General features: G+C 38.0%; 1 protein-coding gene across 4 annotated transcripts in view; it reads left to right on the forward strand.

The window, feature by feature from the left end:
• Nucleotides 1-459: 459 nt before the first annotated feature.
• Nucleotides 460-25,749, forward strand: part of SLC9A3 (solute carrier family 9 member A3) — a 54,626-nt gene continuing 29,336 nt past the window's right edge. For all 4 annotated transcript variants that reach the window (XM_027743902.2, XM_027743903.2, XM_027743905.2 and 1 more), the window contains exons 1-2: nt 460-1,154; nt 23,997-24,299. In XM_027743902.2, the coding sequence (XP_027599703.1) occupies nt 965-1,154; nt 23,997-24,299 (493 nt within the window). In that variant the 5' untranslated portion in view covers nt 460-964. The remainder of the gene's footprint in view (nt 1,155-23,996; nt 24,300-25,749) is intronic.

Here is a 25,749-nt window from a genome sequence, read left to right on the forward strand (position 1 = left end):
CATTCGGAAAAAAAAAAAAAAAAGACAAAAAGAAGAGGAGAAGAAGCCAGATAGTGTTTTTAATATAGCACATCTCAACAAGCAGCTCCATGCAGACCTAAGTGGAAAGCCAAACCTTGCCTGCTGGTGTCCTTTCCCGGAGCACCGTGGGAAGAGATGCTCTCTGGTGGACAGAAAGAAAAGCTAGTTTGAGAAACCTGCTGCTGTGCCCTCGGTGAGCTAGATGACGCTCAGGAGGGGACTCAAGGCTGAGAAGCGGCAAAGAGTGCATTTCATCTGTGACAACCTGCCGGGAGAGTGAGATTGAGGAAGGGAGTCTGACCCATTGCCCGCTCATCCAAAGCGCCCGAACGGAGATCTGTGGATGTCCTGTGCACCCGGCTGCGGACTAGGCGCGGACCCCGGGCTCCCATAGGACAAAGTGGCGGGAGCGCCTCAGCCTTGGCTCCGAGCGCCAGCAGCTCCGGGCAGCTCCTGTCCGCTCCCGCCCTGCCCAGCGCCGCGCTGGGACGGCGGGCACAGCCCCGATCCCGCCGCCACCCTCGCACAGCTCTCCGCCGATCCCGCCGGGTGCTCTGTCAGTCAGGGCATCGCCGTCCCCGCACAGCAGCCTCTGCGGGAGCGGCGGGAGGCTCCGCCTCCGGCCGTCCGGGAACAGCCTGATAAAGGCAGGTGCGGGCAAGCAGCGGGACCCCAGCTCGAAGCATCTGCCTGTGCGCGGAGCCCCTGACCCGCCCTTGGCCACCCCGCGCAAGGCGATACCCGAGCCCGCCGGGGCAGCCGGTGCGGGACGGGACGGGACGGGACTGGAGCCTCCCGACGCCGGCCGCGAGCGCCGCTGTCCCGCCGCCTTGAGCCGTCGGGCGCGTCTCTGCGAAGGGACAAGGACCTCGCCCCCAAGGACCTCCGAAGAGGCGGGATTTCTCCGGGAAGGGGAAGCAGGATTTTGTTGTGTGGCTTGGAGATGAGGCAGGTATCTGGAGTGGGGCTCCTCTTGGGGCTGATGGCTCTCCCAGTGGCGCTGGGACAGAGAAGCTCGGAAAGCGCTAAAAATAGCAACCAAAGCTTTGCCATCGTCTCTTTCAAATGGGATCACGTCAAGGAGCCTTATATCATTGCACTCTGGATACTTGTGGCCAGCTTGGCCAAAATCGGTAAGTCCGGAGTTATATATTAATACATGTCCTCTTCCTTTCCCTTCCCCCTTCCCCTTCTTGCACCCAACGTAAATGAGGAAAGCTTGTCATAAGTCCACTGACCCGTTTTCAGGGGGTTTACTGTACTCTGTCCTGATTTCATAATACAGCCTTACACAGTGCTTAGTAGGGTGATTTTCACCTGCCTCAAGGTGTTACCTAGTTCATTTTCACCGCCCAGACTGTGTCTTCTGCATCTGTCTCCTTGTAAACCCTTGCAATTCCTAGAGACCTTTCATTCCTGTTGCTCCCGGGAAAACTTTTTGCAAAAGTGAAACAGAAATCGAGGCTTTTAGCTTACACAATACCTGTTCCACTTTACGGTGTGCCATTCTCCTGATTATGATTGTTAGCTCTATCAGCTAGTAAAATCAAAAATAAACACTATAAACTACACGTATGAACGTAGCATTCTCAGCTTTGAAGTGCATTGCTGAATTAGTGAAAGAGCATGGTTTATAAAGGTAATATGTATTATCAGACCATTTGATGTAGGTGAAAAAATACAAGCTTTCGAGCACACAGAATTTTCTTCAAGAAATTAGAATCAATGAAAAACAAGGACTTAGCCTAAATTCAGTATAGTTTAAATGAATTTTTATTAATGCTCTAACTCTTGTGTCCTGAACTTTGTGACTCTTCTGAAAGCAATTTTATATCAATAATGCTCTTTGCTGAACTAGAAGAGTCATCGTTCAATTGGAATGTATTTTATTTCATATATGCTGTTGTTTTCAGACCTTTTACCTTGAAAGTTGAAAAGGTAAAAAGACTTCCAGTTTGGCTAACACTGTAAATGTAATTTCCATTTTCAAGAAATCTTCTCTATAATCAGTTTCAACTCAGAAGGTCAGCTGAAAATCCTATTAATATTTTTCTGAACTTGTACTCTTAGTACTAATTTGATGTACCAGAATCACATTCTACAGATTTTACATGTCACAGAGAATGAAAGATGTAAAAAGGTATACTTAGATATATTCTATCTAGCACAAAAGACAAGCACAGTAAGACTTGCGTGGAAAATGCTGTTTCCAAATCCAAATAAAACATTTTAAAAATTAGGATTAAGTTATGTAAAAGTGATACCGTACAGCACTTTTCAGCAATATTTGCATCTTGGGTTTCACTTGATTAACCATAGATACATAACTAAATACCTTTATCTGAACCTTTATCTAAACCATGCAAATAGTTTGTGTTCAGATGGTTGCTGCAGCACCTAGATTACATAAGAACCAGTTTTGTTTTAATTGACTTTTATTGATGGGTTATAGCAATTAGAAAGCTGGGGAAACTGCATACAGGAAAAAACTGACAACACTGAGTCACTATAAAATTGTGCAGACTAAACTAATAAACAGGCTACTCATTTGAACCTTCTTTTTGTGATACTTTTCTAAATAAGCATAGTTATTAAGGCAGCTTTGTGTTATTTAGCCTTTGCTGCTCTGTACATGTGCCACAGTTGTACAGAGTAATATTAGTACTGCACAGCTATATCAGTGTGTCTCTGAAACCCAGTGAAGCTAACAGAACAGTTAGATTGTACTCTATTTATATTACAATGGCCTGGATTGAGATTCATTGTGATTAAGATGAACCATTTTACCATGAAGTCCTCAATATAAACTCTTAATAAAGTACTAATTGTCAGGAGCTGAATGGTACTGATTCTGTTTTAAAGTTCTTTGTACTTCTTTCAGAGATGCACAGAGCATGTCACTTACTAGTAGATAGTACCTATCATCAACTCCATCACTTTTCTTCCCCGAAACTCTCAAGCTTCGTTCCTTTCTCTCTTCACATTTGTGTTTGTGATTCTATACTACTCTGGACATTTTCTCTGAAGAAGCAATGGACAACTGCTGTATTCCCCTGAGAGCCTATGAATGCTCCTGCTTTCCCCACCGGTCACAAATAACACATAGACAAGCAGGAATGTACATTCCCTTTCAACAGCTTATTAATGGAGAAAGCCTGAAGGTGTTCATAAAAGTCAATGAGAAAGGGAACTGAAAAAACACAGCTTGTCACCTTTCTATCTACCTTGGTGTGTCAAGGGTTCTGGAAAGTAGGTCAGAAATCTATCAGAAGATTTTGAGTGGCAAGAATCCTCTGCTTGTTCAAAGAAGATTTACATATCTGAAAAGGAGACAGAAAAGAACAGAGAAAGAAAATACAGAACAGCTGCCCTTCAGTCTCTTGCTTTACTACCTGAAGGAGGGCAAAGGTAGTGCTGTCAAAATGCTGTTTTTGCTCTGGGTTTTTCAGCAGGGGAGGAGCTGATCTTATATACTCAAGTTCGCTTTTCCACGGCTACAGAGATTGAGAGAGCTGTTTTACTAGTGGATGATAGGCAACTGGGTCAGCAGAGAGTGTTCTGGGAATTGCAGTTGGTAACTGGGGATAAATGTATACAAGAATACTTTACCTTCTCTTGCATTAGAGTAGCCTTAGGTGTTCTGTGTTTGTTTTGTTTGTTTGGTTGTTTTTTTTAGTTTTGTTTTTTTCATTTGTGTGGAAGTTTTTTTTGAAAAGTTTCAGTTCGTGGTGTCATATGGCTTGGGGCTGTATTTATTAGGAGATTCTTACAGATTTTCTGAGGTTTGATGTTTATGTTGTGTACATTCAGAATGCAAATTAGTGCTGACAAGGTATTCTGCAACATAAACTATTGTGTGTGAAACCCCATAAGCATCCCAAATACATGAAGAAGTGGCCTAGTGTTTTGGGCTCTGTGGAAAGGAAACTGCTATTATAGTTTACTTTAGTTTAGTTTTTGGTCAAGTCTAAGTATTGCTACAAATGAAACTGTGGAAGAAGAGTCTTCATACACTTGGCTTTCATGCATAATAGGAAATAAATTAATTTGTATCTCCTATGAAACTGCTGACGCATCTTGGTGTACTGTTTTACATATTATAATTGATTTGATTTGACCCTCTTCATTTGAAATGTTCCAACTCATCATTCTTCCACTTCAAGTGGAACTTTCATAAGGTTCACAATGTTCCATTTTGGCTAATGGTCTTTATTTCCTCTTTTGATAGGCTTTCTTATCACTATAGATGTGTATCCACATGGGATAGGGCCAAATAAACTACTCACAGGTGTAAATCTAAGCCAGAAAAACATCTTATCTATGTGAAGAAGGTACATGAGGTACAACTGAGAACCCTCCTAGTGGACTTTATGTGTCCACTTCCTGATACCTCAGCTTTCCAGGTGAAATAAGAAATACCACTGAAAAAAACCCAAACAAACATGCATTTATCGCTATAGACTAGGGCATTTCCTACCAAAACTATGCAGGTAGAGGGTGTACCATTTTTAACCAACATGCGTACAGAGTACAGTTCTAAGACGAAAGACGTGTACACTGACCAGACTTGCATATGCTTTCTGAATTCACTTTGTCATGTGCTCTCCTCTTTCTTTATATGTCTTTCATGGAACATATCTTGAAAATAATCTTTTAATAACAGACCTGTAGAAGATACAAAGAGTGTCTTGGCAGAAAAATCTGCTACAGAAAAAGCCAGAAGTAGGCAGGAAATCAGAAAACAGCTGTGGAAACAAGTGGAAGAAGGAAAGGAATAATGAATCCAGGAGCTAAAATTAGGTAAGAGAAGAAATAGTTTAAACACTAAATATTGTAGACAATTTTTTTTCTTTTCTGAGGATATCTCTCGATTGCAAAAAAAAAAAGAAAAAGGAGAAAGAAGAATGCTTTCTACTTGGGGGTTATCCAGTGCATGCTTCTCTACTTGTTCAAAATCCTAGGTAACAGAGAAAGATTGTATTTATATTTTCAATGGAGGTTATGTTGGGGAACTTGGAAAATTCCTAAATTCCTTCTTGTAGTTTAAATCCTTTTGTGTACTATAACATTTTTATGACATTTTTTCAGAAGGATAAGCAATTAGTCCCAAAATAGTAGTAGTAGTAATAATAATAATAATAATAATAATAATAAACTTACAAAGCAGTCTGTCTGTCTGTCTAGCTCCCTGGATTTGCTCAATATGTGCAGATAAACAACTAGAAGAAATGGTGGGAGAGTGAGTGACTGTGAACAGGAATGAAGAAGGGTACAAAGCCTTTTCACTATTTGAGGCAAATGTCCTGCCAGCAGTTTTTGTTGGTATAGTTTATGCTGCATCTAAGAATGCCACAAAAGCTTGGGGTTTTTTATAATTTCTGTGTATTTGTATGTATATTCTAAAGGCTTTTATATTAGAAATTTGAAAGTGGGAGCAAAATGTGAATCCAGGACAGTGGGTAAATCCGTCTTCAGGAATGCCACAATGCTTTGGAGGAGGGGGAACAAGTGATTCAATAACAATGAACAAACATTTAGGAGAAAGCTGGTGAAGATACTGTGTCAGATGGACTGGTTGAGTCCATTAGCTCTTGAGACTCCAGGAGGGCATGATCTGCAAAGCACAATGCATCTCTAAACTTAGAGATATGGATCCCTACAAACACACTAGTTTCTGCATGCCTAGGCTCCTTCACATTGTCTCAAAGTACCCTGAGAAAGGATCTGTTTAGAGTATTTTGTGAACACAAACAATTGCTGTGGAGAATTTTAAGCATGTTAGGGATGGGCTAGGGAAGGAATTGTGAAATGCAGGTCTAACCACCCATCTAATTTCGACTCCTGGGGCAATATTTTCTTTGAAGAAATCAATAACCCTCCCTCCAAAGCAAACTGTCAAAACAAAAGCCCATTTGACTCCAAAGTTTCTCCTCCTGGCATTCTAGGCTACTGATAAGTGTCAGTTACAAAGCGAAAATGATTTAGGGTATTGTTTTAATGAAACAAAATGTGAGAATTGCTCTTCTGTTGCCAATTCTTCAGTAAATAACATCTTTAGGAAGAAATGTTAAAGGATGCTTAGCAGAACTTTATTGGTTGTATTCAACTGAAAATGGAGTCAGAAATTAAAACGGTAAAACGGTGTGGATACTATCAGACCCTGTAAAGTTTAAACTACCAGCCTTTCCCTGATTGTAGTGCTTGTTAAAAACTGCTTTCATTAGCAAGTGATAATATGAAAAAAGGCTTTGCATTGTGATTTAGGAAGTCTGAATTGGCTACCTTCCCCTGTTCTGAACAAGATAAGGGAACATCTTTTACCTTTATTGTGAAGTCAGTAGAAGCTGGAACAGGTTAACACACTTCTAGTGGAGGCATATGCATTTCCTTCCTGGATATACATAGAAACACTATAAATTTGTGCTGGCAACTGTGTTATATATCTGTGATATATATATCTGTGATATATTGGAAAATGCTGTATGTCCTTTTGCAAAGTGCTGTCTGGAATACCCGTGATCTAGGAATGTTAAGTACTGTAAAATCTCTGCCTTCTAAGGAATTATCTTTTGTATCCGACATTTTATATATCTTAGGCAGCTGAAAAGAACATTTCCAACATAGAATAATAGCTTTGCATTTCCAATGCTAGGAACAACTGTGTAAGCCATATTTTTATTGAGTTTAAGAACTGTAAGTGCATGCCCATTCCCACGCTTTATTTCCATTTTACTCTTGTACCTTACTCATCCTTTTCCTCTACTTCCTATCTCTCTGAAACACACATCTCTCTTCCTCCCCCTCCCCCTCCAAGTCTTGCAAGTCTCAAGTCTTAATTATTTAGAGCAGGGAAGAAGATATCAGGATAGTATAATTTGACAAGATTCAGATTACATCCCCTGACTAATAGCAAATGTACAATGGCAACTTGTGTGAATTACATAAGAAAACAATGGCATTTTGAGAATGGCCCTGAATTGAATACAGTTCAGGCATGCATACCTAAGAAAGGATCTCTGCCATCAATTACTTTCAGGCACCTGTGTGCAAAGTGCTCGGCGTACTCTGCAGAACAATGGAATCCTTTTAATACTGTAATCTTGGGATTTTTGAAACCATTGATTTACTGTCTTCAGAGCTAAAGCCACTTATTACTAAAAGTGATCTACAGACCCCCGAAGTGACTGTAAATCTCCCATGTAGTAACGCAGCAGACCACAGTCCTGCAAGAAATAAGGGCAAGCAGTATATCCTTTCAGGTGTACACAGGTTCTTCAAGCAAAAGGGTCTCTCTTTGTTTTTGTGGGCCTTTTTGAGATGCTTAGCAGGGAAGCTGCAATGTAAATCCTGAATTATTACTTTGTTTAACTCATACAACCAGAAGCCAATAAAAAAATCAGTGAGTTTCACCACCAGTTTGCTTTAAGAAGTGTTTTGAATTCAAATACAAGACTTCTTTTCCCCCTGTTTACCAGAGTTTTAATTGCTCTGAAGTAAAGGGGTAATGGATTGCTGAGTTCTTCTGTATCTTTCTTATGTCTTGCTCTATTCCAAGAGGAAGTGTTCAGTCCAAAGTCATAGAAGAATATTTCTTATCCGAATATTCCGTTTCCTTTCAGGAAAATGTCTCTGTGCTCTGTGTTTTCTCATCTCTCTGTAGCAGTGCAGTTAAACTAATGTCCCAAAGAACTAGAGGCTCTAATTGTTCTTCAATTTGCTAACAAGTGGCAGCCATTTAAAACTAGAGACCATGAAAAGAGTCCTGGAAAACCACGGAGCATGGCAGATTGGCTGTGGTTAATATTTTGATTGCTTTTTGTAAAGCAGTTTGCAGAGTATTCACCCCTATGAAAGGAGTGACTTGATACCCCATTGGCTGCTATGTAAAGCACTGTAAAGTCATAAATACTGAAAGTACAGGCTGACAAGGAAGAGCTGACTGAGTTGGAATGCAAGACATCAAGTGGAAACACTTTTAATTAAGGCGCGAATATTTAATGTTCATTCATGGAACAAGAAAACTGGAAGGTATTCTGAAAGGCCTGCACAAAACCAGAGTTTTTAAGTAGATGGATCTGGAGAGTTTTTTCCTTCCAATAACTGAAAATAGAAGCACTAGTTCTGGATTCACTGATATGCGCCTAGGAGAGAAGTTCTGCATTTGTCTATTGAAAGAAAAAAAATGCCTTGGCGTTTTGTCAAAGCTGAATGTTAAAATAGCAGTAATCACACACCAGGAAAGAAAATCTCAGTGTAGATTGTATACTGATTTTCAAAAACATGTGGTTATGATTTTTATTTTCTTCAATTACAGTTTTTTACAGATGGAAAAAAAAGTAGAAAGGGAAAACTTTATGGATTCATTCATTTCCATAAGCTGGGCTTTGAGGAAATATTAAATATTCAGAAACCTGCAAAGGTCTTGAACAAGTAAGATTTCATGATGAAAATCTCCCAGGTGCGAACAGATTGTAAACTGATGGAGAAACTTGTTAAACACAAAACTCATAGTTAAAATATTCTAACTCCTTTATTAAAATAAATATTGTTACATTGTTTTGATGGTACAGTAGCATTCCAGGGACTAGGTGACACAGATTGGTATAATATGGCTTTTTGTTAATATTATGTTATGCGAATGTTAATACTGATATACTAACAATTGTACTGGAGGTATAGTTGTTATGTGACCACATATAAAACTAAATATAGTTGTAGTATGGAGGTGTTACAATCTTCCTACTCCAGTGGAATATCAGAACTGCTGAATATTTGGAGGAAGATTTTCAGGCCTTGGCAGCATAGACATTCTGGGGATGACTTTGGGACAGTAGTGAACTGGGGAAAAGCGATCTTTTAAATTGGGTTAGTCTGTGTTTAAAGCTGAAGTCAGTGATGCACTGCTCATGTGATGTAACTTGTCTCTGAAGCTGATGGATAGGGAAAAAGAACACAGGACTACATGCATTGTGTCCTTTAACACAGACATCAGCTTGATATTTTATTGGATACTGGAACTCCTATAGATTTCACAGAAATCATGGAATAACAGACTCACAGACTGGTTGAGGTTGGAAGGCACAACATCTGGTTCAATGCCCCAGGTCATCTAGGGTGACTTACTGCTGGTTGCCCAGGATCATGTCCAGACAACATTTGATTATCTCCAAGAAAGGAAACTCCACAATGCTTCTGAGCAGCCTGTCCAGCGTTTGGTCATGCTCATACCCTCTGCCAAGCTGCTGTCCAGCAGGATGGCCCTCTGCATATACTGGTGTATGGAGTTGTTGCTCATCAGGTGCAGGACCTTGCATTTCTCCTTGCGAAACTTTACAAGGTTCCTGTCAGCACATTTCCCCACCCTGTTGAGTCCCTCTGGATGGTGGCCTGACCCTCTGGCCTATCAGCCACTCCTCTGAAATCTGTGTCATCAGAAAACTTGCTGGGGGTACGCTCTTCCCCATCATTCAGATAATTAATGAAGATGTTAAAGTGGACTGGACCCAGTACAGACCCCTTGGGTACACCACTGGTTAACAGCCTCCAACTCTACTTTGCACCACTGATCACCACCCTCAAGGCCCAGACATTCAGACAGTTTTCAATCCACCTCACTGTCTGCCCATCCAGCCCCTACAATACCACCTCGAGGGGCTGCGAGGCTTTTGCAGAAGACTGTGCCAAAGGCTTTACCTTATTGATGGCTCAGTAGACACTAGTCGATTCTCTCCTCTCATCTTCCAGGTGCATCAGTTCATTGTAGAGTTTTATCAGATGGCTTTATGAAGCCATACTGACTACTCCTGAGGAATTGCTTGTCCTTCATGTGCCTGGTAATGGTTTCCAGATTTAGTTGCTCTATCAATTAGTTCTGTAGATCCTAGTCTTTAAATTAGCAGTGTTCACACGTGGATGGACCTTTATCCACATCCTACGTGGTTGAAGTAAGCAACACATCTGCATGCCGTAGGTATACTTTGATTAACTGGTGCAAAATTGCACACTACCAGAAAAGAGAAGAATACATGGTGGCCATATAGTGGCCACAATAGTCATGCCATCATGAATTAAAGAAAGGAATGACAGGGTACCAGTATAAGGTTTATCTATCCTGTAACCTGGGTGCTTTCTGGTGAGAATGGCTTCAATTTCCTGTTCCAAATGGCTTCCACTCATATGTCATCCACTCTTCTCTCTTTCCTTATCTGATACAGTATAAGTTTCATCTCTTATTTTAGCCAAAGCTTTTTCCAGGATGAACTGATATTCTAGTGAATAGTACTACTTGATGGAAACGTGCAGTGAGATCTATTAACTGGAAGTACCAAGCTCAAACAGAAGCTAAATAAGTCAGCAGGAAGATGTGTAAACCTGGAGTTGGTGGTTGTAGTGTACAGTGTTTCCTACAAATCTCTCATCTGCACACAACTGTATGCCAGAAAACACAGCTCTGTAGTTCTCCTCTGTACTGTGCAGGTATTACTTCTGGGTCTTCCACTTGCAGCACTGGCACTTTGAAATCCTATTTCAGTTTCTCTATTTCTAATGGGATTTTTCTCAGGAAGGCTGCCCTTGTTCTTCTAAGAAAAGAACCCTAAAGCAAAAAAAAAAAAAATAACACCAAACCAACCAACTGAAAAAAAAATTTATTAGAAATAAAGAACATAGCAGATTCAGAAACTACACTATTTTATTATTTCACAGTGAGATAGATACGGCATTGAAGTCAGTGAAAAATAAACATTTTGTAATTCACCTTCACTCCTTCCTTGCTCAAGTTAATTTGATCCTCTGCTCTGAGGATGAGGTTATTACACTTCACACGAGTCTGAAAAAAATGGACTGTCACATTTTTCATGGAGTTAAGGGGAGCAGCAATTAATTGATATATAATATACTAATCTTATGTTCTCTAGCTTTTCACTAAACAGAAGTACATCTTGTTTTCATGTCTTGAATACTTGTACTGAAGAAAATGGTAATTAAGTGAAAAGCCAAAGCTTTTTCTTTAGGAAAATCTATTACTTTTGAGCACTTAATAAAGCAACTTAATTTTTCAGCCTTTCTTAAGGAATAAAACATGTTTGGCCTTACTAAACCCCATAATTTTTAAGGCATGTTCACTTGAATCATGCTGTTTGGTGTTTGAAAGTATGAGGATATAAAAACACCAGGAGGAAGTATGAAGTTTCCTTCTGTTTATTGTGATTTATGAGTAAAGATTAAAAGTAGTCCAAGATAAACCTGCCACTGTAAGTGGAAATTCAGCTCCTATGTGGGTACGGAAGTACTTATGTCAGGAAAGACCTACGCAAATGTAAGGATGAAGGGTATTATAGCTGTATTTTCCTCTTGGTGCCTGGTGTAACACATGTTGTTTATCACATAATGGAGGATCCTAATGTGTTGAAAGTCAGTGTATCTTGTCTATATGCCCTCATCTGATAAATTTTTTCTGATTGTAGGCAAGTGAAGAAGTACTGAAGCCAAGAGTCGGGTTTGTTCTGTAGTACCTAAAACACAGTGTCCTGGTTCTAGCCAGGACAGGGTTAATTTTTGCGGTAGCCAGGAGGGGGCATAGCTAGGACCTGGAGGTTATCCTCTACCACCTCACATCATTTTCCAGGATGGTGGAAGGGCTTCCATGTAGGGTTGCAGAGGGAGCAGTTGGGTGTTGTCAAGGGTTTTCTGTGGGGAGTGAGCAATAACATTTGAATCATTCACCTTTTTTCTTGTATCCTCTTTCAGTAGTATTGTTGCTGTTCATTGTCTCATTTTATTGCTGCTTTCAGTAAATTGCTCTTATCTCAACCTATAATCTTCACCTTTTGTGCCTCCAGTTTTCCTCTCCAGCCCACCGAAGGGGGAATGAAGGGGGAGTGATGGAGTGGTGTGTGCTTTGGAGTGTTTCAGTGGGAACACTAAATTGGGGAATACCATTCCAAAAACACAACACACAGTATCCATACCTGGCTTGGTAAAGAGCCCCATACTTTGGGAACTGCTTATCAGTTAAGGATATGATAGAAATGTAGATAAATCATCAAGCAGGTTCAGCTGCTGAAAAACTAAACACTCATAACAGAAATGAAAATTCTAAAATATATCCTGTATATCACATGCTTACTTAAATGCTAGTGAACGTGGCAGAAAATGGAAAATCCATAAATTTAAGGAAAATTCAGCTGAAAATTGCCTTCTGTCTTGACACTTGTTCATCTTTTTTTGCCTTCCTGTCAGATCTAACAGCATATTCAGGTGCACAATTTCAAGAGATTATTGGAAAAAACAATATTAGTAGAAAATTGTGGAGTTTGACTTTTCATAACACTTTATAGTTCAGAACAAAAGAAGGACTTAATCCACTAACATTTTTTATTTCACAGTTGGTATGAAGCAGTATCACTTCATCTAGGTCTTTCTCTCAGATTGACGCTTTTCCATTCCAGCACTCTTTTTCCAGAACTGACCCTGGCATTTACATGTACATGAAGATGCTACACTAATCCCTTCAGAATTAAATCCACATATAAAATTTTTATTCAGTTATAGGCTTTCTCTCATTTATGATTTATCTATGTGTAAATAATTGAACTCCTTTTATTGGACATGACTCATCAATGTGCATTCATGGCCCAGAAAGCCAATCAAGTCCTGGGGTGCATCAAAAGAAGCGTGGCCAGCAGGCTGAAGGTGGGTGATCCTCTCCCTCTGCTCTGGTGAGACCCCGCCTGGAGTACTGCATCAAGGTCTGGGATCCCCAGCACAGAAAAGACATCAGTCTGTTGGGTTGGGTCCGGAGGAGGGCCATGAAGATGATCAGAGGGCTGGAGCACCCCCCCTATGCAGACAGGCTGAGAGCGTTGGGGTTGTTCAGCTGGAGAAGAGAAGGCTCTGGGGGGACCTCATTGCAGCCTTTCACTACTTAAAGGGTGCCTTTAAGAAAGATGGGGACAGACTTTTTAGCAGGGCTTGCTGTGATAGGACAAGGCATAACGGTTCTAAGCTAAAAGATTCAGACTACATATAAGGAAGAATTTTTTTATGGTGAGGATGGTGAAACACTGGAACAGGTTGCCCAGGGAGGTGGTTAGATGCCCAGTCCCTGGAAACATTCAAGGTCTGGTAGGATGGGGCTCTGAGCAATCTGGTCTAGTTGAATGTCCCTGCTAGTTGCAGGAGGATTGGATTAGATGACCTTTAAAAGTCTCTTCCAAGCCAAATCACTTTATGATTCTACTGAGGTCTAACTCCTATATACTTGGTAATAGAAGTCAAAAAGAGACACTAGTGTGGATAGTTTAGTTACATTTGATTCATACTGAATTATTACTGCTCCCAACATTTAATTTTTTGCATAGATATTTTTAGGAATCTATGCAAAATCTTTTTACTATGTTGGAAGGGATCTGACTATATAAAGGACACTTACTTGTACAAAGCAAAGAATCCCATGTATCATAGAACAGAATCGTGTTTCGTTTATGCATGTGACCTCTGGGATGTTTTTTACTTAGGGAGGGATTTGTATCTGGTTTCTACCCTCCCTTTTTTACTTGAAATAAGCAGTCAAGTAAGCAAAAGGTTTGAGTTGTGAGCTACTTCAAATACAACTTTAGCCTGTTTTGTTCCCCTCCTTTTTCTTTCTTCACTGTGGAAAATCTAATCTCCTCATGAACTTCCTTTTGCATGCTAACCTTTCTCATTTTGCCTGAGTATGCACTACAAAACACAAATGCATAACTGAAAAAAGAGCTGTCTTACCACCTTCCTTCTCCATTTCAAAACATAGGAGCTATTTTTGATGTACTACCTTTTGCAGTATAAGGACACTAATTAAACTATGGTTCTTCCTGCTGTTACCATCATGTACTTCACCTCTCAAATGAGATAGTGAAGGTATGAGAGTTAATGTATTACTTAATCAGAGAAGCTGTAAGGACAAAAATCAAAAGCCATGTTAAAGCACATTGAATGATAGCAGTATTTCAGAGCCTTTTGCAGGAAAAAGTTAGATGATATAAACTAAGTCCACCTTGCTCTTCTTAAATCTGAGGGAAAATAAATCACGTACCTGGATTTCTGAGCAAATTTACTTTCTTATGGGCAGGAATGAGTGCATTCAGTAACAAAGCATGTGATGTCTTCTGTTCTCTACTTCCAACACCCCTGCCATGGGCAGGCACATCTTCCACTAGACCAAGTTACCCATGGCCCTGTCCAACCTGGTCCTGAACACCTCCAGAGATGGGAGTCCACAAACTCTCTGGGCAACCTGTTTCAGTACCTCACCACCCTTATGGCAAAGAATTTCTTCCTAATATCAGTTTAAGGCCATCCTCCCCCTCGTCCTATCAACATACTTGAGTTTCTGAAATTACATACAAGAGTTGTAATCCATCATGAAACTCTTCTCTTAGTTGATGGAGACTCCTCCAACATGAACTCTCCCCCCACATAAGGCTCTGGAAAAACTTCGAAGCTTTTCAAGGTGCATGGTAGTATTTACTTTCAATGAAAACTAACCAGGCATATTTTGTTAGTTCTCTGAAATTAAGGTTTTTTCAGTTTTAAGCAAGAGCTGCTTGACATGCTTACTTATTTTACTGCTATAATCAGGAATACTTCCACTGTAATTCCATGCTATTGCAGTTGTACTAAGTAAAATCTTGCCAGGGTGGAACAAAGGGGACAGGAATGTTGCCAGTGCTTGAAAAAAAAGTACTGTCCTATGCCATGACTTGGAGCAGCCCTCATAGCTATTCCCTCTAGACCCTAGGCTTTAATTATGTCCCTCTTGCCCTTCTTAACAGGAACAATCCAATGCCTTGCTAGAAGCAGTACAGGGGAAGAAGAGGAAGTCCCTGTAGTATAGGGACGTATTCAGAATACCATATTGGTATTCGCTAAATTATTTCTTCTTCATCTTCTTTTTCTTCTTTGTACGGTAGACATGAATCAGGGAGAAGAACTGGTTCTGTTTTCTGTTCAGACTTTGGTAATTCCTTACACAATTTATCATGACACCAGAACAACTGTTTCCATATATTACTAGTACCGCATTTCATTGCAGTTTTTAATCTGCATGAGCAAATGCCAAAATATTCCCATAGGGAGACCTATATTTCAATTGATTTATCATATTAAAATGAAGGTTAAAAGGAAAAAAAATCTAAAATTCATACTGAGAAATGAGTTAACTCATTTCTTTATTTAAGTCATGTTAGTGGAAAAAGGTTTGGCATTTTAAAATAAAAAGATTGCTTTCACTATATGTCAATAAATTTCAGTGAATTTTGAAGACAGTTTTAAAACTGGAGCAGTTGCAATATACACCATTAATAGAAAGTAAATTCTACCTTGTTTTCATGCCCCTAAATGCTTTTTCAATTTATACTGTAATATCAGCTGGATTTTTAGACCTCAGACAATAATTTTTGTCATAACTACCTTAGTGATCAGAAAATAAGTACTAAGTCCGCTTACAGTTATTGCTGACTCTTTAACATGTAGTTGGAAGAAGTAATGACAGAAATATGCTGGTTTTATTCTTTTGTATATAGAATAGTTCTAGTATGTAACATCTTGAACTATACTTCTTTATATTTGTGTTCAGTATGGAATATCATGCACTGACAGCAGCCTAAACACAGAAAATTCATAGTAACCCTTAACTGAGTTCAGTCTGTGAGGAATATTAACTTGAGCAAGAAGATTGTCTTTCAGACTTTAATACCTTTGGATAGAGAGTGAAGCAGTTTTATGAATCTTTTGCTGTCCTGTTTTATATCCTCTACTATACTTCAAGGTGTTTCTAATGTGTACTTTGCTCTCATTTTGAAATATTATTTTTGACTGTTCCCATTTTTCTTTCAGTGCCATTCAGTTCCATAAGGGCCAAATGCTACCACACTTGCACTGCAGTGGGACTGCTCCTTCAAAAAAGAACTATTTGGCATAATTATGATAAACTGTACCTGACTCTTTTAACTTCATTATGTTCTAAGTGCTTATATAGGTAATAGTTGCTTACTCACACACTTCTTTGAATTTGACTTGAGGCTATCTTATTATGTTATGACCTATCAGCTGAGAACATTGACCTGTATGTTGGTTGCATTTTTAATTGCTAACATATTTTGTTAATCGTTGGCCTCCAAAGAACAGCAACCTAAAATCTCCTGCTTAATGAGCTCATTACAATGCTGTATGCTTTGTAAATGGTGGTCATTACATATGTGACAAATAAAGCAAGCTTTCTTGAGCTGGATTGAACCAAACTCAAACCAGTTCATCTAAACAAGTTAAACATGAAGGACTTTTGAACCTTGCTTAGGAAAAATATGTCCAAGACTAAATATAAATAGTATTAATAGTCATGTTCATGTAGTATATTTTAAGACAGTACCCAAGATCCAATACCAAAAATGTTTTTTATAGCTTGTTACATAATACATGTATATTATACCTCTGAATTTCTTCAGATATAAAATAACTCCAAGATTTTTCAATAAATCTTTCAATTTTTGCTAGATTTGGTAAAAGTCTAAGGTACTGATTCATAAAATAATTTTGAATTTGCCTAAGTAATATTAATTAGAAGAAATTCATAAAAACTCTTAAGGGTTTTTTACCACTTGTATATAAACAATTCAAAATGGTAACATCTATTCACAGTTCTTGCAGAATACTGTTGTTGCAAGGTCCACAGAACAGAAACTAAAGGAGTATAAAATATGCTAGCAGACTCCTGACCAGGAAAAAATACCCCAAGCACACTTTGTTGATAAAGATTAGAAAGGCAAATATAGGCAATAATGATCAGCTTCAGTAATGACGAGTCTGCTCAAACACTTCCTGGACAGACTAGAAATGCAGTTTCCCTAATGCTTTGAATCCTTGCTTCAACTGAATCCCTCTTAGGACACAATAGAAGATTTTTTTCCTTGATTTAGGCCTAAATTCATCCACTAATAAGATAGAGGGCATAACAGTTTCCAGGTGGGTAATGTAAGGATGAGATAAAAGTATGAAGGATTATTTATCACTCATAGGAAGTCACTAGAATTTAGCTTTTGGACTGATCTTATGCAGGGTTTTGGTTTTGCTCTTTTTTTAATTTACCACTGCATAAAGAGGTGGGGCATCTTACTGAAGGTTTCTGATGACACATTTTTGTAGGCATTACCAGTATTCATGTAGATCTGGCTATTGTACAAGAAAAAACATATAAACTTGAGGAGTAGGGAAGGGATGAAATTCAGTAATACCATGGGCAGTTTCACTCAGGGGCCAATGACAGGAACTGGCATGAGGTTGTGAATGAAAAGAGAGGTGCACATCTGTACAAAGTGAATACACGGTGACTATGAGTCACCCACGTGATAATGAATCCAGGATGTAGCTGAACTATAGATTGTGATAGGAAATTATTAATGCTGTTGGATCTGCTTCTATGACTCATGCAGAATGCAGTCTATATTTCTGATGGCTCTGAGTCCATAAAAGTGAACTCAGATTGAAATAGAGAGCTGAAGACTGAAAATAAGTGGTTTGGTTTAAAACAAGCAAATACAGACAGTGTGTTTTTCTCTGTGCTTATATAATAGGAAATGAAGGAATTAATAGTAGGGGAAAATAGCTATTTAAGAAAATTGATATCACTCTCACAAAGGAAAATGGATATAAAATAGCTGTGAACAAGCTCAGGCTAGAAATCAGAATGAAGTCTCTAACTTTGCGATGAGAGCTGGTGGTGTGCCTTCACATGGACTTAGCTGGAGCAAAAATCCTCGGAAATGAGGATCATTAAATAATGATGGTGGGATAATGAAGGCCTGGCCACACAACCAAATACCTCTTCTAGTACTTATGGTCCTAATTAAAATTCCTAGATACTCTGTGCAGGCTACATAAGCAACTGTTATTAGTTGAAAGGTATGCCTACGGCTATGCAGGCAAGAAATGTGATGTTTGGTAATGTACAAAACTTAGGAAGTCAAATAATGAAAGAGATCTTTAAAAAGAGATCTAGTACAACTGAGGTCAATGCACAAAAAATGAAAAACTGGTGCGTCACGTGAAAATAATAAAAGTTACGAGGATAAAGCAGAAAATGAAAGATCTAAGAGTATAAATAAATCAAGGATAGCAAGTCCAGGAAGTTTATCAGAGGACTAGTAGTTGTAGGTGGGCATGACTGTTGAGAAGGGAACCATAACAAAAGATAAGAGAAATAAAAATACATCAAACTTCATTAAACAGGAAATTGTATCAAAAACTTTCCCTTAGTGAAAATTGGAGTAAGTAGAGATTACACTTATCAGCAAAACTTCTGGAGAAATTTGATCTTAAAGTGGTAGCATGGAGCTATGGAGCAAGAGAGTGGCCAGGCATGCATGCCTTCTAGGGATGGTGGAAGCAAAATGATCCCTTCTTGAAAATGCGTGCTTGGTGTTATATTTTAGAGGATGTGCCCATTCTTTAATCAGGTAAACCAATACAATAGGAATGGATTGGGACTTTCTGGAGTCTTTTGAACTTCTTTAATGTCCAACTACAACTGATTACAGATGATACAATTTAGGTTACAAATTGACCTATACATACACTTTGAGCTATTATACAAGCAAGATGAAGCAGATTTTTTGCCATGTCTACTCTTGGATTTTTTTTTTTTTAATAATAACATATATCTGCAGAAGACACCACTGAAAAAGCTGCAGAAAGGGTAGAGCTAAACGGTTTTTGAATGGAATTCCCTTGTTATAATACTGATAAGATAAGAAAAATTTCATGCTTGCCAGTCAGAGTCCAACTGCCGGAAGATGTTTAGAAGAAAGAGTTCCCTTTGGGCAGAATATTCTTCTGTGAAACTTATCATGTCTTCTATAAGGAGGTTTCTATGTTGTGCCGTTACAAAAATCTGATTCTATACTGCCTTGGAGATACTATTAATTGTATATCTGAAAAGTGAAGAATCACAAAGGAATTTGCAGCATTTTGTTCTCACTTTGGTCAGCGGAAGGGTTTTCAGCAGTTACAGAGAATCAAGTCTTGGATCTCAAATTTAAAGCACTCATGGCTTAGTTTAGTACAATAACTTTACCTGCATAAAATAGACTAATAGCGTGCTGTCAGTGGATATTTGACCCACTAACAAAAATACAAAGACCACACAAGAAAATAACAAAAGACCACATACCTCCCTCTAGCAGTGATAGGAGGAGCTTAGAAATGTTTGCAAATTCATATCTATGCTTTCATGGAAACTATGGAAATTATAAAGCTGAGAATCTTTTAATTTTCTAAATTATTTCGCGACTCCTTGGATTTTATCCAAAGATACATGGAAAAGAAACCTCAGCAGAGAATTACTGTCATTATTCCTGATTTTTCTGAATGACATGTTGTGTACTGTGCATGTGCAGTAGGTTTTGTGATGGATTGGAACAATGATATTAGCTGAAAAAATATTTCGTGTTTTCAGGGCCTTGGTTTTACACTGTCAAAGTTAATGGAAATGTAATTATTCACTTGAAATAGTGCTGAAATGACTGCATAAATCTTGAAATTTAGCAGCATTTTTAACAGGTGGTTTCAGATTTTCATTTTTGTAGTGCTGTATTTTCTAAAGGTGGTAAATATACCTTGAATTGTTCATTTCAGCTGGAAACAAAGCAAAAAAATCTAGAACTAAAGCATTAAAATGTTTCATTTGATAAGTAAAAATCAGTATTATCTAAAAATAGGTTTCATTAGAGACAATTTGGAAATAAATATGTGAAAACTCTACTTCAGAAAATTTTCTTTGTTTGTCTACAAATATTACATTACTTGAGAATGAATTGTACAATAACTTTTCATTAGTATTTTTAAATTTATTTCCCTTGCTATTTAACCAGTCTTTCTGTCTTCATTTCATTGAGTAACTGAGAAAAATCTTATTTTGTTGAATCAGATCTTGCAAAGCAGTCTCAGACAGCCTTAGAAAGGAAGAGAATTCACCGAATACTGTAAATTCCAGTGAAGAATTTCATCTAAGTTACTGTATTTTTAAAAGACCATAAACCCCAGCTTACTTCTTAAAGTATGTTTCATTCTTTGGCTCAAAAGAAACTGGTTCCAGCCAACAAATAGATTGCTGATTTGTTTGGTATTTCTCATCAGATAGGTTAAATGCCATAGTACCTTTTTGTGGATCTCAAAGCAAACATCTGAAAAAAAATCACAGAATGTTTATACCATGCAATTGTTTCTTAATTTTGTAGAAAGCTTCTAATTAAGCAATGCTCAGCCTGAATTTAAACAGTTTAACCACTAGCCAGTCCAATCCACTTTCAAACCAGGTTTAGCATGTACTGGATGGAAGGCATATGTTTAAGTTTTTCATTAATACTGTGTCTAGACTTATGTAGATGAATTCTAAATGCTAAATGTTAAAATGGTAAATGTTAAAACTTATAGATCACAAAATTGTCCTGTGCACTGTTATTCCTCTTACGCCATGGACTGGCTACAATTTTTGTTTCTTTACCCTTTCCCTCTCCTCATTAAAACATATTAATGTACTTTTCCTTATCAATAGCAGTGAAAATAGACTTAATTTCATCTCTTGGTTCCTTACAGAGTAATTTATATGAGCAGCACTGTATGCTATCCTTCCTGATATTTTTAATTTCTTTCATAACAGAATCAAACTAAACTCCTTGTCTATTAGGAGTTTTCAAACTGTGTTGGATTGTATTTTACCCTTCGGTCAGGTGAAATACCTCCTCATGCTATACATTTAGATGTAATTAAAGCTTCCAATTCTACTTTGTCATGGGGACATAATTCATTTGGTGGGACTATTTTTGGATCTCTTCTAGGCAAGTAAAGGCAAACTTCATGAAATGAAAGTACTATCATTAGGTGAGTTTGTAACACACTCAGAATGTATTAGGGACATCACTTCAGGATAATGAATTGTAAAAAAACATTAAGGAGTGAATTTGGAATTAATCTCTGTCAATTTTCATACATGTAATAATTACTCATCATGCACAATCTTGATTAAATATATTTCATGCGCATAGCCAAAAAACCCCATTAGTTATTGTAAGTGCAAATATGAACTCAAACATCAATATAAGTTCCAAGTGCATCTTAGTCTAAAGCTATTTTATTTAATTTCATCAGTTGTGGTATTTTCCTTTTATCTATTTCTATGTTTATAGACATGTTTCTGTTAATCATATGGCATGCTATCTGCCTGAAGAGCTAGCTAGGCAGTTATCTTAAACGAAAGAGAGTCTAGTTTTCAGATTTTGCTTGGGTCAAATGCAATAATGAAAAGAATCTTCTTAGAGGCTCATTCATGCAATGACTTTCCTGTCCATGGCCCTCATCCCTAAACTAACAGAGTGGAAGAATTTATGGCTGCTAGTATTAAAATCTGGTACAGATAATCAGTCAATTTGAGTTAAAGGGAACACAGAAAGATATGATAGAGCTGATTCCTGGGGAACATGTGATTTATAGGTGGAGACAATGTTATAACCAAAATCAGATTGGCTTCCCAGCATTCAAAACTGGTTTTGGTTGTAAAGGGGAGAATTCTATAGAATATAAATTTTTAGATGGACAAGCTTTCCCCCCTCCCCAAATGCCTAGTTCTAAAAAATCTTCACAAGTTTATTTTAATTTTTTAACTTTAACATCTTGTGGTCATGGCTTATCTGCTGACATGAGAGTAGGAAAAACAGACTTTAGTTAGTAAGACTAGCTCAGCAACATTCATTTTCAGGGATAAGGAGATAATCCCTACTCTGTAAGGTGATAAATTAGTTGATAATTCACTGACTGAAAATTCAAGGAATCAAGAATGGCTAGTAGGAAAGATTTTTGAGAAGTTAAATGCTGCAATTTATACACATGGAGTAGTAGCTAGTTTGTTTTTCTTTATTTCATTTCTTCTCTCTTTTTCTTTTTTTTTCTTTTCCTTAATGCAAACCCAATTGATTTTATAACAAAGAGAAGAGATGAACTGAGAAAACCCACAGTGTTTGTTTCTGTGAAGTGTTATTCATCTCTTGATTACATGACACAGATGACATGGAAAACTGGCATGGTTTAGTCTGCTTCACTGAATGCAGTTTGTTTTCATGTCTGATTGCTATTGTATTAATCCTACTTTTTAGCTGTGTTCTAAGATGGCTTCGTTTTCAAGTCTTGTCTACAAACACTCAGGAGCATCTACATTCATGCTCATTGTTGGTGTAGACAGGCTGTTATCATTTTTCCTTTTATGTTTTATATTCTGATGAGACCAGGGAGGTTATACAGCTTACAGGAACCATGTTATTGTGGGGTTGCTATAATGATGGATGATGCGTCTAACATTGACTGTATAGATGCAGCCAAGACGAAAGCAGACAGTTCAGGAATGGGGCCCTTAAAATCTAAAGGTAACTAGTAAATGTTTGACTAGGACAAATACTTGGGTGGGAAGAAAAACAATGGTCTTTCAGTAAAGTAACCCGGTCTAAGATCTCTACATGATCATGGGAAAGATTCTTCCACTATGGCTTAAGAGTCTGGAAATCTTAATGATAGGTTCTTGTCCAAGCTAGTTTTGAGCTAAATTGCATTAGCATTGTAACAGCTTCAACACAGCTGATGTTCAAACTAGGAGAAAGTTCACTAAAGTGAAACTCACATTTTCAACACAAAGCTATGTAAGTGAAGTCGCATTTATTGGGTCAGTATCACAAAGTGGGTTCAGGGTTCAGGTCACCTGGGACACATCATTACTTAAGATAAACTGAAGAACAAGCTCACAGAAATCCCAAGAAAGTCAATTAAACCATCTGTGCTTCCTTATTATCAAACACTTCTGCCACTTCCTCCTATTTCATATTCCATCTGTTTTTGTAGAATTGACTTCTCTCTGTTCTTCTTTCTGCTTTCTTTTTTCTTTTATCTGACACCTAACAAGGGCATTTTAAATATATGTTGCTACATGTGTTTGCAGTCTTAGTGGTGTTTCTGTCACTTTGAAAAGTCTGTTTTTACTGTCTGGTTGTGCCGTCTTTCTGTCTCTTTAGATTCACTTATGGCATTCAGTAATATTCCCTCCCTCTGATTATTGGCTATATTAATAGTTTTACCACATCATACCATTACATGTTTTTCTATGAGAGATACCATTGACTGCTTGTCTCTATTAACAGATTTGACATATTACTGTAACACACAGATTTTGAGACACTTTATACAAAAGAAAGTAGGCTGTTGCAGAACCATTTTGCATGAATATATCTATATTTGAAGGCACCACTAAAGGCCCCATTCCCTCAGAAAGCCTTTGAATTAACTGAAAACTGTATTACGGAGGTTTTGAGGAAAAGGCTCAAAACGGATCTCCCAGGATATGAGCTTCATTTTGCTCCTGCTGAAGGCTACATTATCAGAATAGTCTATAAATCTAAAAAGAGTTGTCTTGAAACTTGTTCTTCTGTCAGCATTCTTCTCCCAGCTTCCAGTATGCCTGTTAGTACACTGATCATTTCTAAACAAATTGTTAGGTCAGATGTGTATTTTTAGATACAAAAATAAACAATAAAGTCATATATTTCTAGCATTTCCACCATTTCTTTTCAGTCTTGCACTTACTGCTTTGCATAGAACACTATCTTTCCCTGAACAGATCTTGTATGGAGAAGATAACCCAATAAAGGATAATAAATGTTAATGAATATTGTTTTCATATAAGTTAAAATACACTGGATAAAATCTGAAAATCAATCTTTATTTTATTCTGTAAGTGGCTTTTTACACCGTCTGTATCTCATGCATTCCATACACGCTTTTGGGTCTAAGAACAATGAAAGCAAGAAGTTTGTGTGAAGTCAAAACTGCCAGCTAATAACAGTTGTTGCTCAAATTGTTTCTCCATTTAATTTCTGACTCATTGTTTTCCTTTTTCTTTGCAGTTTTCCATTTGTCCCACAAAGTCACTCGGGTGGTTCCAGAAAGTGCTCTGCTGATTGTCCTCGGTATTGTTCTTGGTGGCATTGTATTGGCAGCAGATCACATTGCCTCCTTCACCCTGACACCAACTGTATTTTTCTTCTATTTGCTGCCCCCCATTGTTTTGGATGCTGGATATTTTATGCCAAATAGATTGTTCTTTGGAAATCTTGGCACAATCCTTTTGTATGCTGTCATTGGGACAGTTTGGAATGCTGCCACAACTGGTTTATCTCTCTATGGTGTCTATCTGACAGGAATAATGGGTAAGTTTGATCTATGAAGGCACTACTGTATACCGACTGTTAGATGGGTGATGATTTACAACTTAACAACACTTTCCAGCAGAAAAGTTCAATTTTGACAGGAGCAATTTGTAATATCTTTACGAAATTTAACAATGACCTGAGAAATCTTCCCTGGAGACAGCACAAAAGCGGCTTGAATCCATGTCTCTCATGCTGTCCTACTCTAAATGTGTGTGTACACTCTCAGGGTAAAGCTCAGGATTCTTTCTGCTAATGGACGTCTGGACAAAAATACACAATGAAGGGCTTGTTTCTTTCTGCTGTGATAGAAACCTCAAAAGTTACTGTGAAACGGAAGTACCTTCCTTCAGTCAGCTTTAATATTAAGTAAGGAATGGTTGCTGAGTGGGTATATATGTGTGACACATTTCCACATCTCTTTTTTGTCTTCTGAGCCTGGAAATTGTAACTGAAGATTTAGAAATTTTAGACTTACAGAACGAGGTAGCAGATGTCTTACTGACAGCAGATGTCTTACTAAAAAAAAAAAAAGGTCATTTTAATGAGAGCAGTCCAATGGAGTTTGAAAGGGTGCAGAATTTCCCAGACCACAAATCCAAAAAGTGAAGATTCCCTATTGCTTGTGCTTTGCCCAAAGAAACTGTGGATGCCCCATCCCTAGAAGTGTTCAAGGCCAGGTTGAATGGGGCTCTGAGTAACCTGGTAACCTGATCTAGTGGAAGGTGTCCCTGTCCCCCATAGCAGGAGGGATGGACTGAAGGGCGTAAGAGGTCCCTTCCAACACAAGCTGTTCTATGATTCTAAGATGCACTCTATCTCAATTATTCTATAATAAAAGGGCACAGAGCTGATAGAACAGGCCCAGAACAGCAGTGCTTAATCTGTAAAGTCTTGTTCTTTGGAGACATGTTATTTAACTGCAGATAGTTGTAATATAGACAGCTATGGTAAATTTAGCTTACATTTTATATATTTACCTTACTATAACTCACATTTTGGAAGGAGCATTTTTTTTCTTTAGAAGTTACAAAGGTGAGAGCTCAGATACAAACACTGTTGACTCTTTATACTGTGTCTACAATATCACATTTATAAATAAAATCAGGTTTTCAGGAACAAAATATATGACAGAAGGATGTTGCTATTGCAACATAGTGGAAAGGATTTCTTTATTTAAATATCCAAGATGCTTCAAATAATTTTAAAAATACCACCAAATTTATTTTCTTAACATTGTGTTCTGGGAAATATAATGAACGATAATTACTTTGATATAAATCATTAAAGGAAAAGGGATTGATCGCTTTATAACGTGAAATGGAAAAGTCAGGTCTTTTCAAAAAAGTTTGTTTTAATTGAAAAATTCTCCTATCTCTTCCTCTCCTCCCAATGAGTAAACAACTCTGATCTAACTGCAAAAGCTGGATTTGGTGTCTACATGTTCTGC

The sequence above is a fragment of the Pipra filicauda genome, unplaced genomic scaffold (genome assembly GCF_003945595.2).
Source record: "Pipra filicauda isolate LSUMZ 115617 unplaced genomic scaffold, ASM394559v2 scaffold356_size1356884_pilon, whole genome shotgun sequence".
Lineage (NCBI taxonomy): Eukaryota > Metazoa > Chordata > Aves > Passeriformes > Pipridae > Pipra > Pipra filicauda.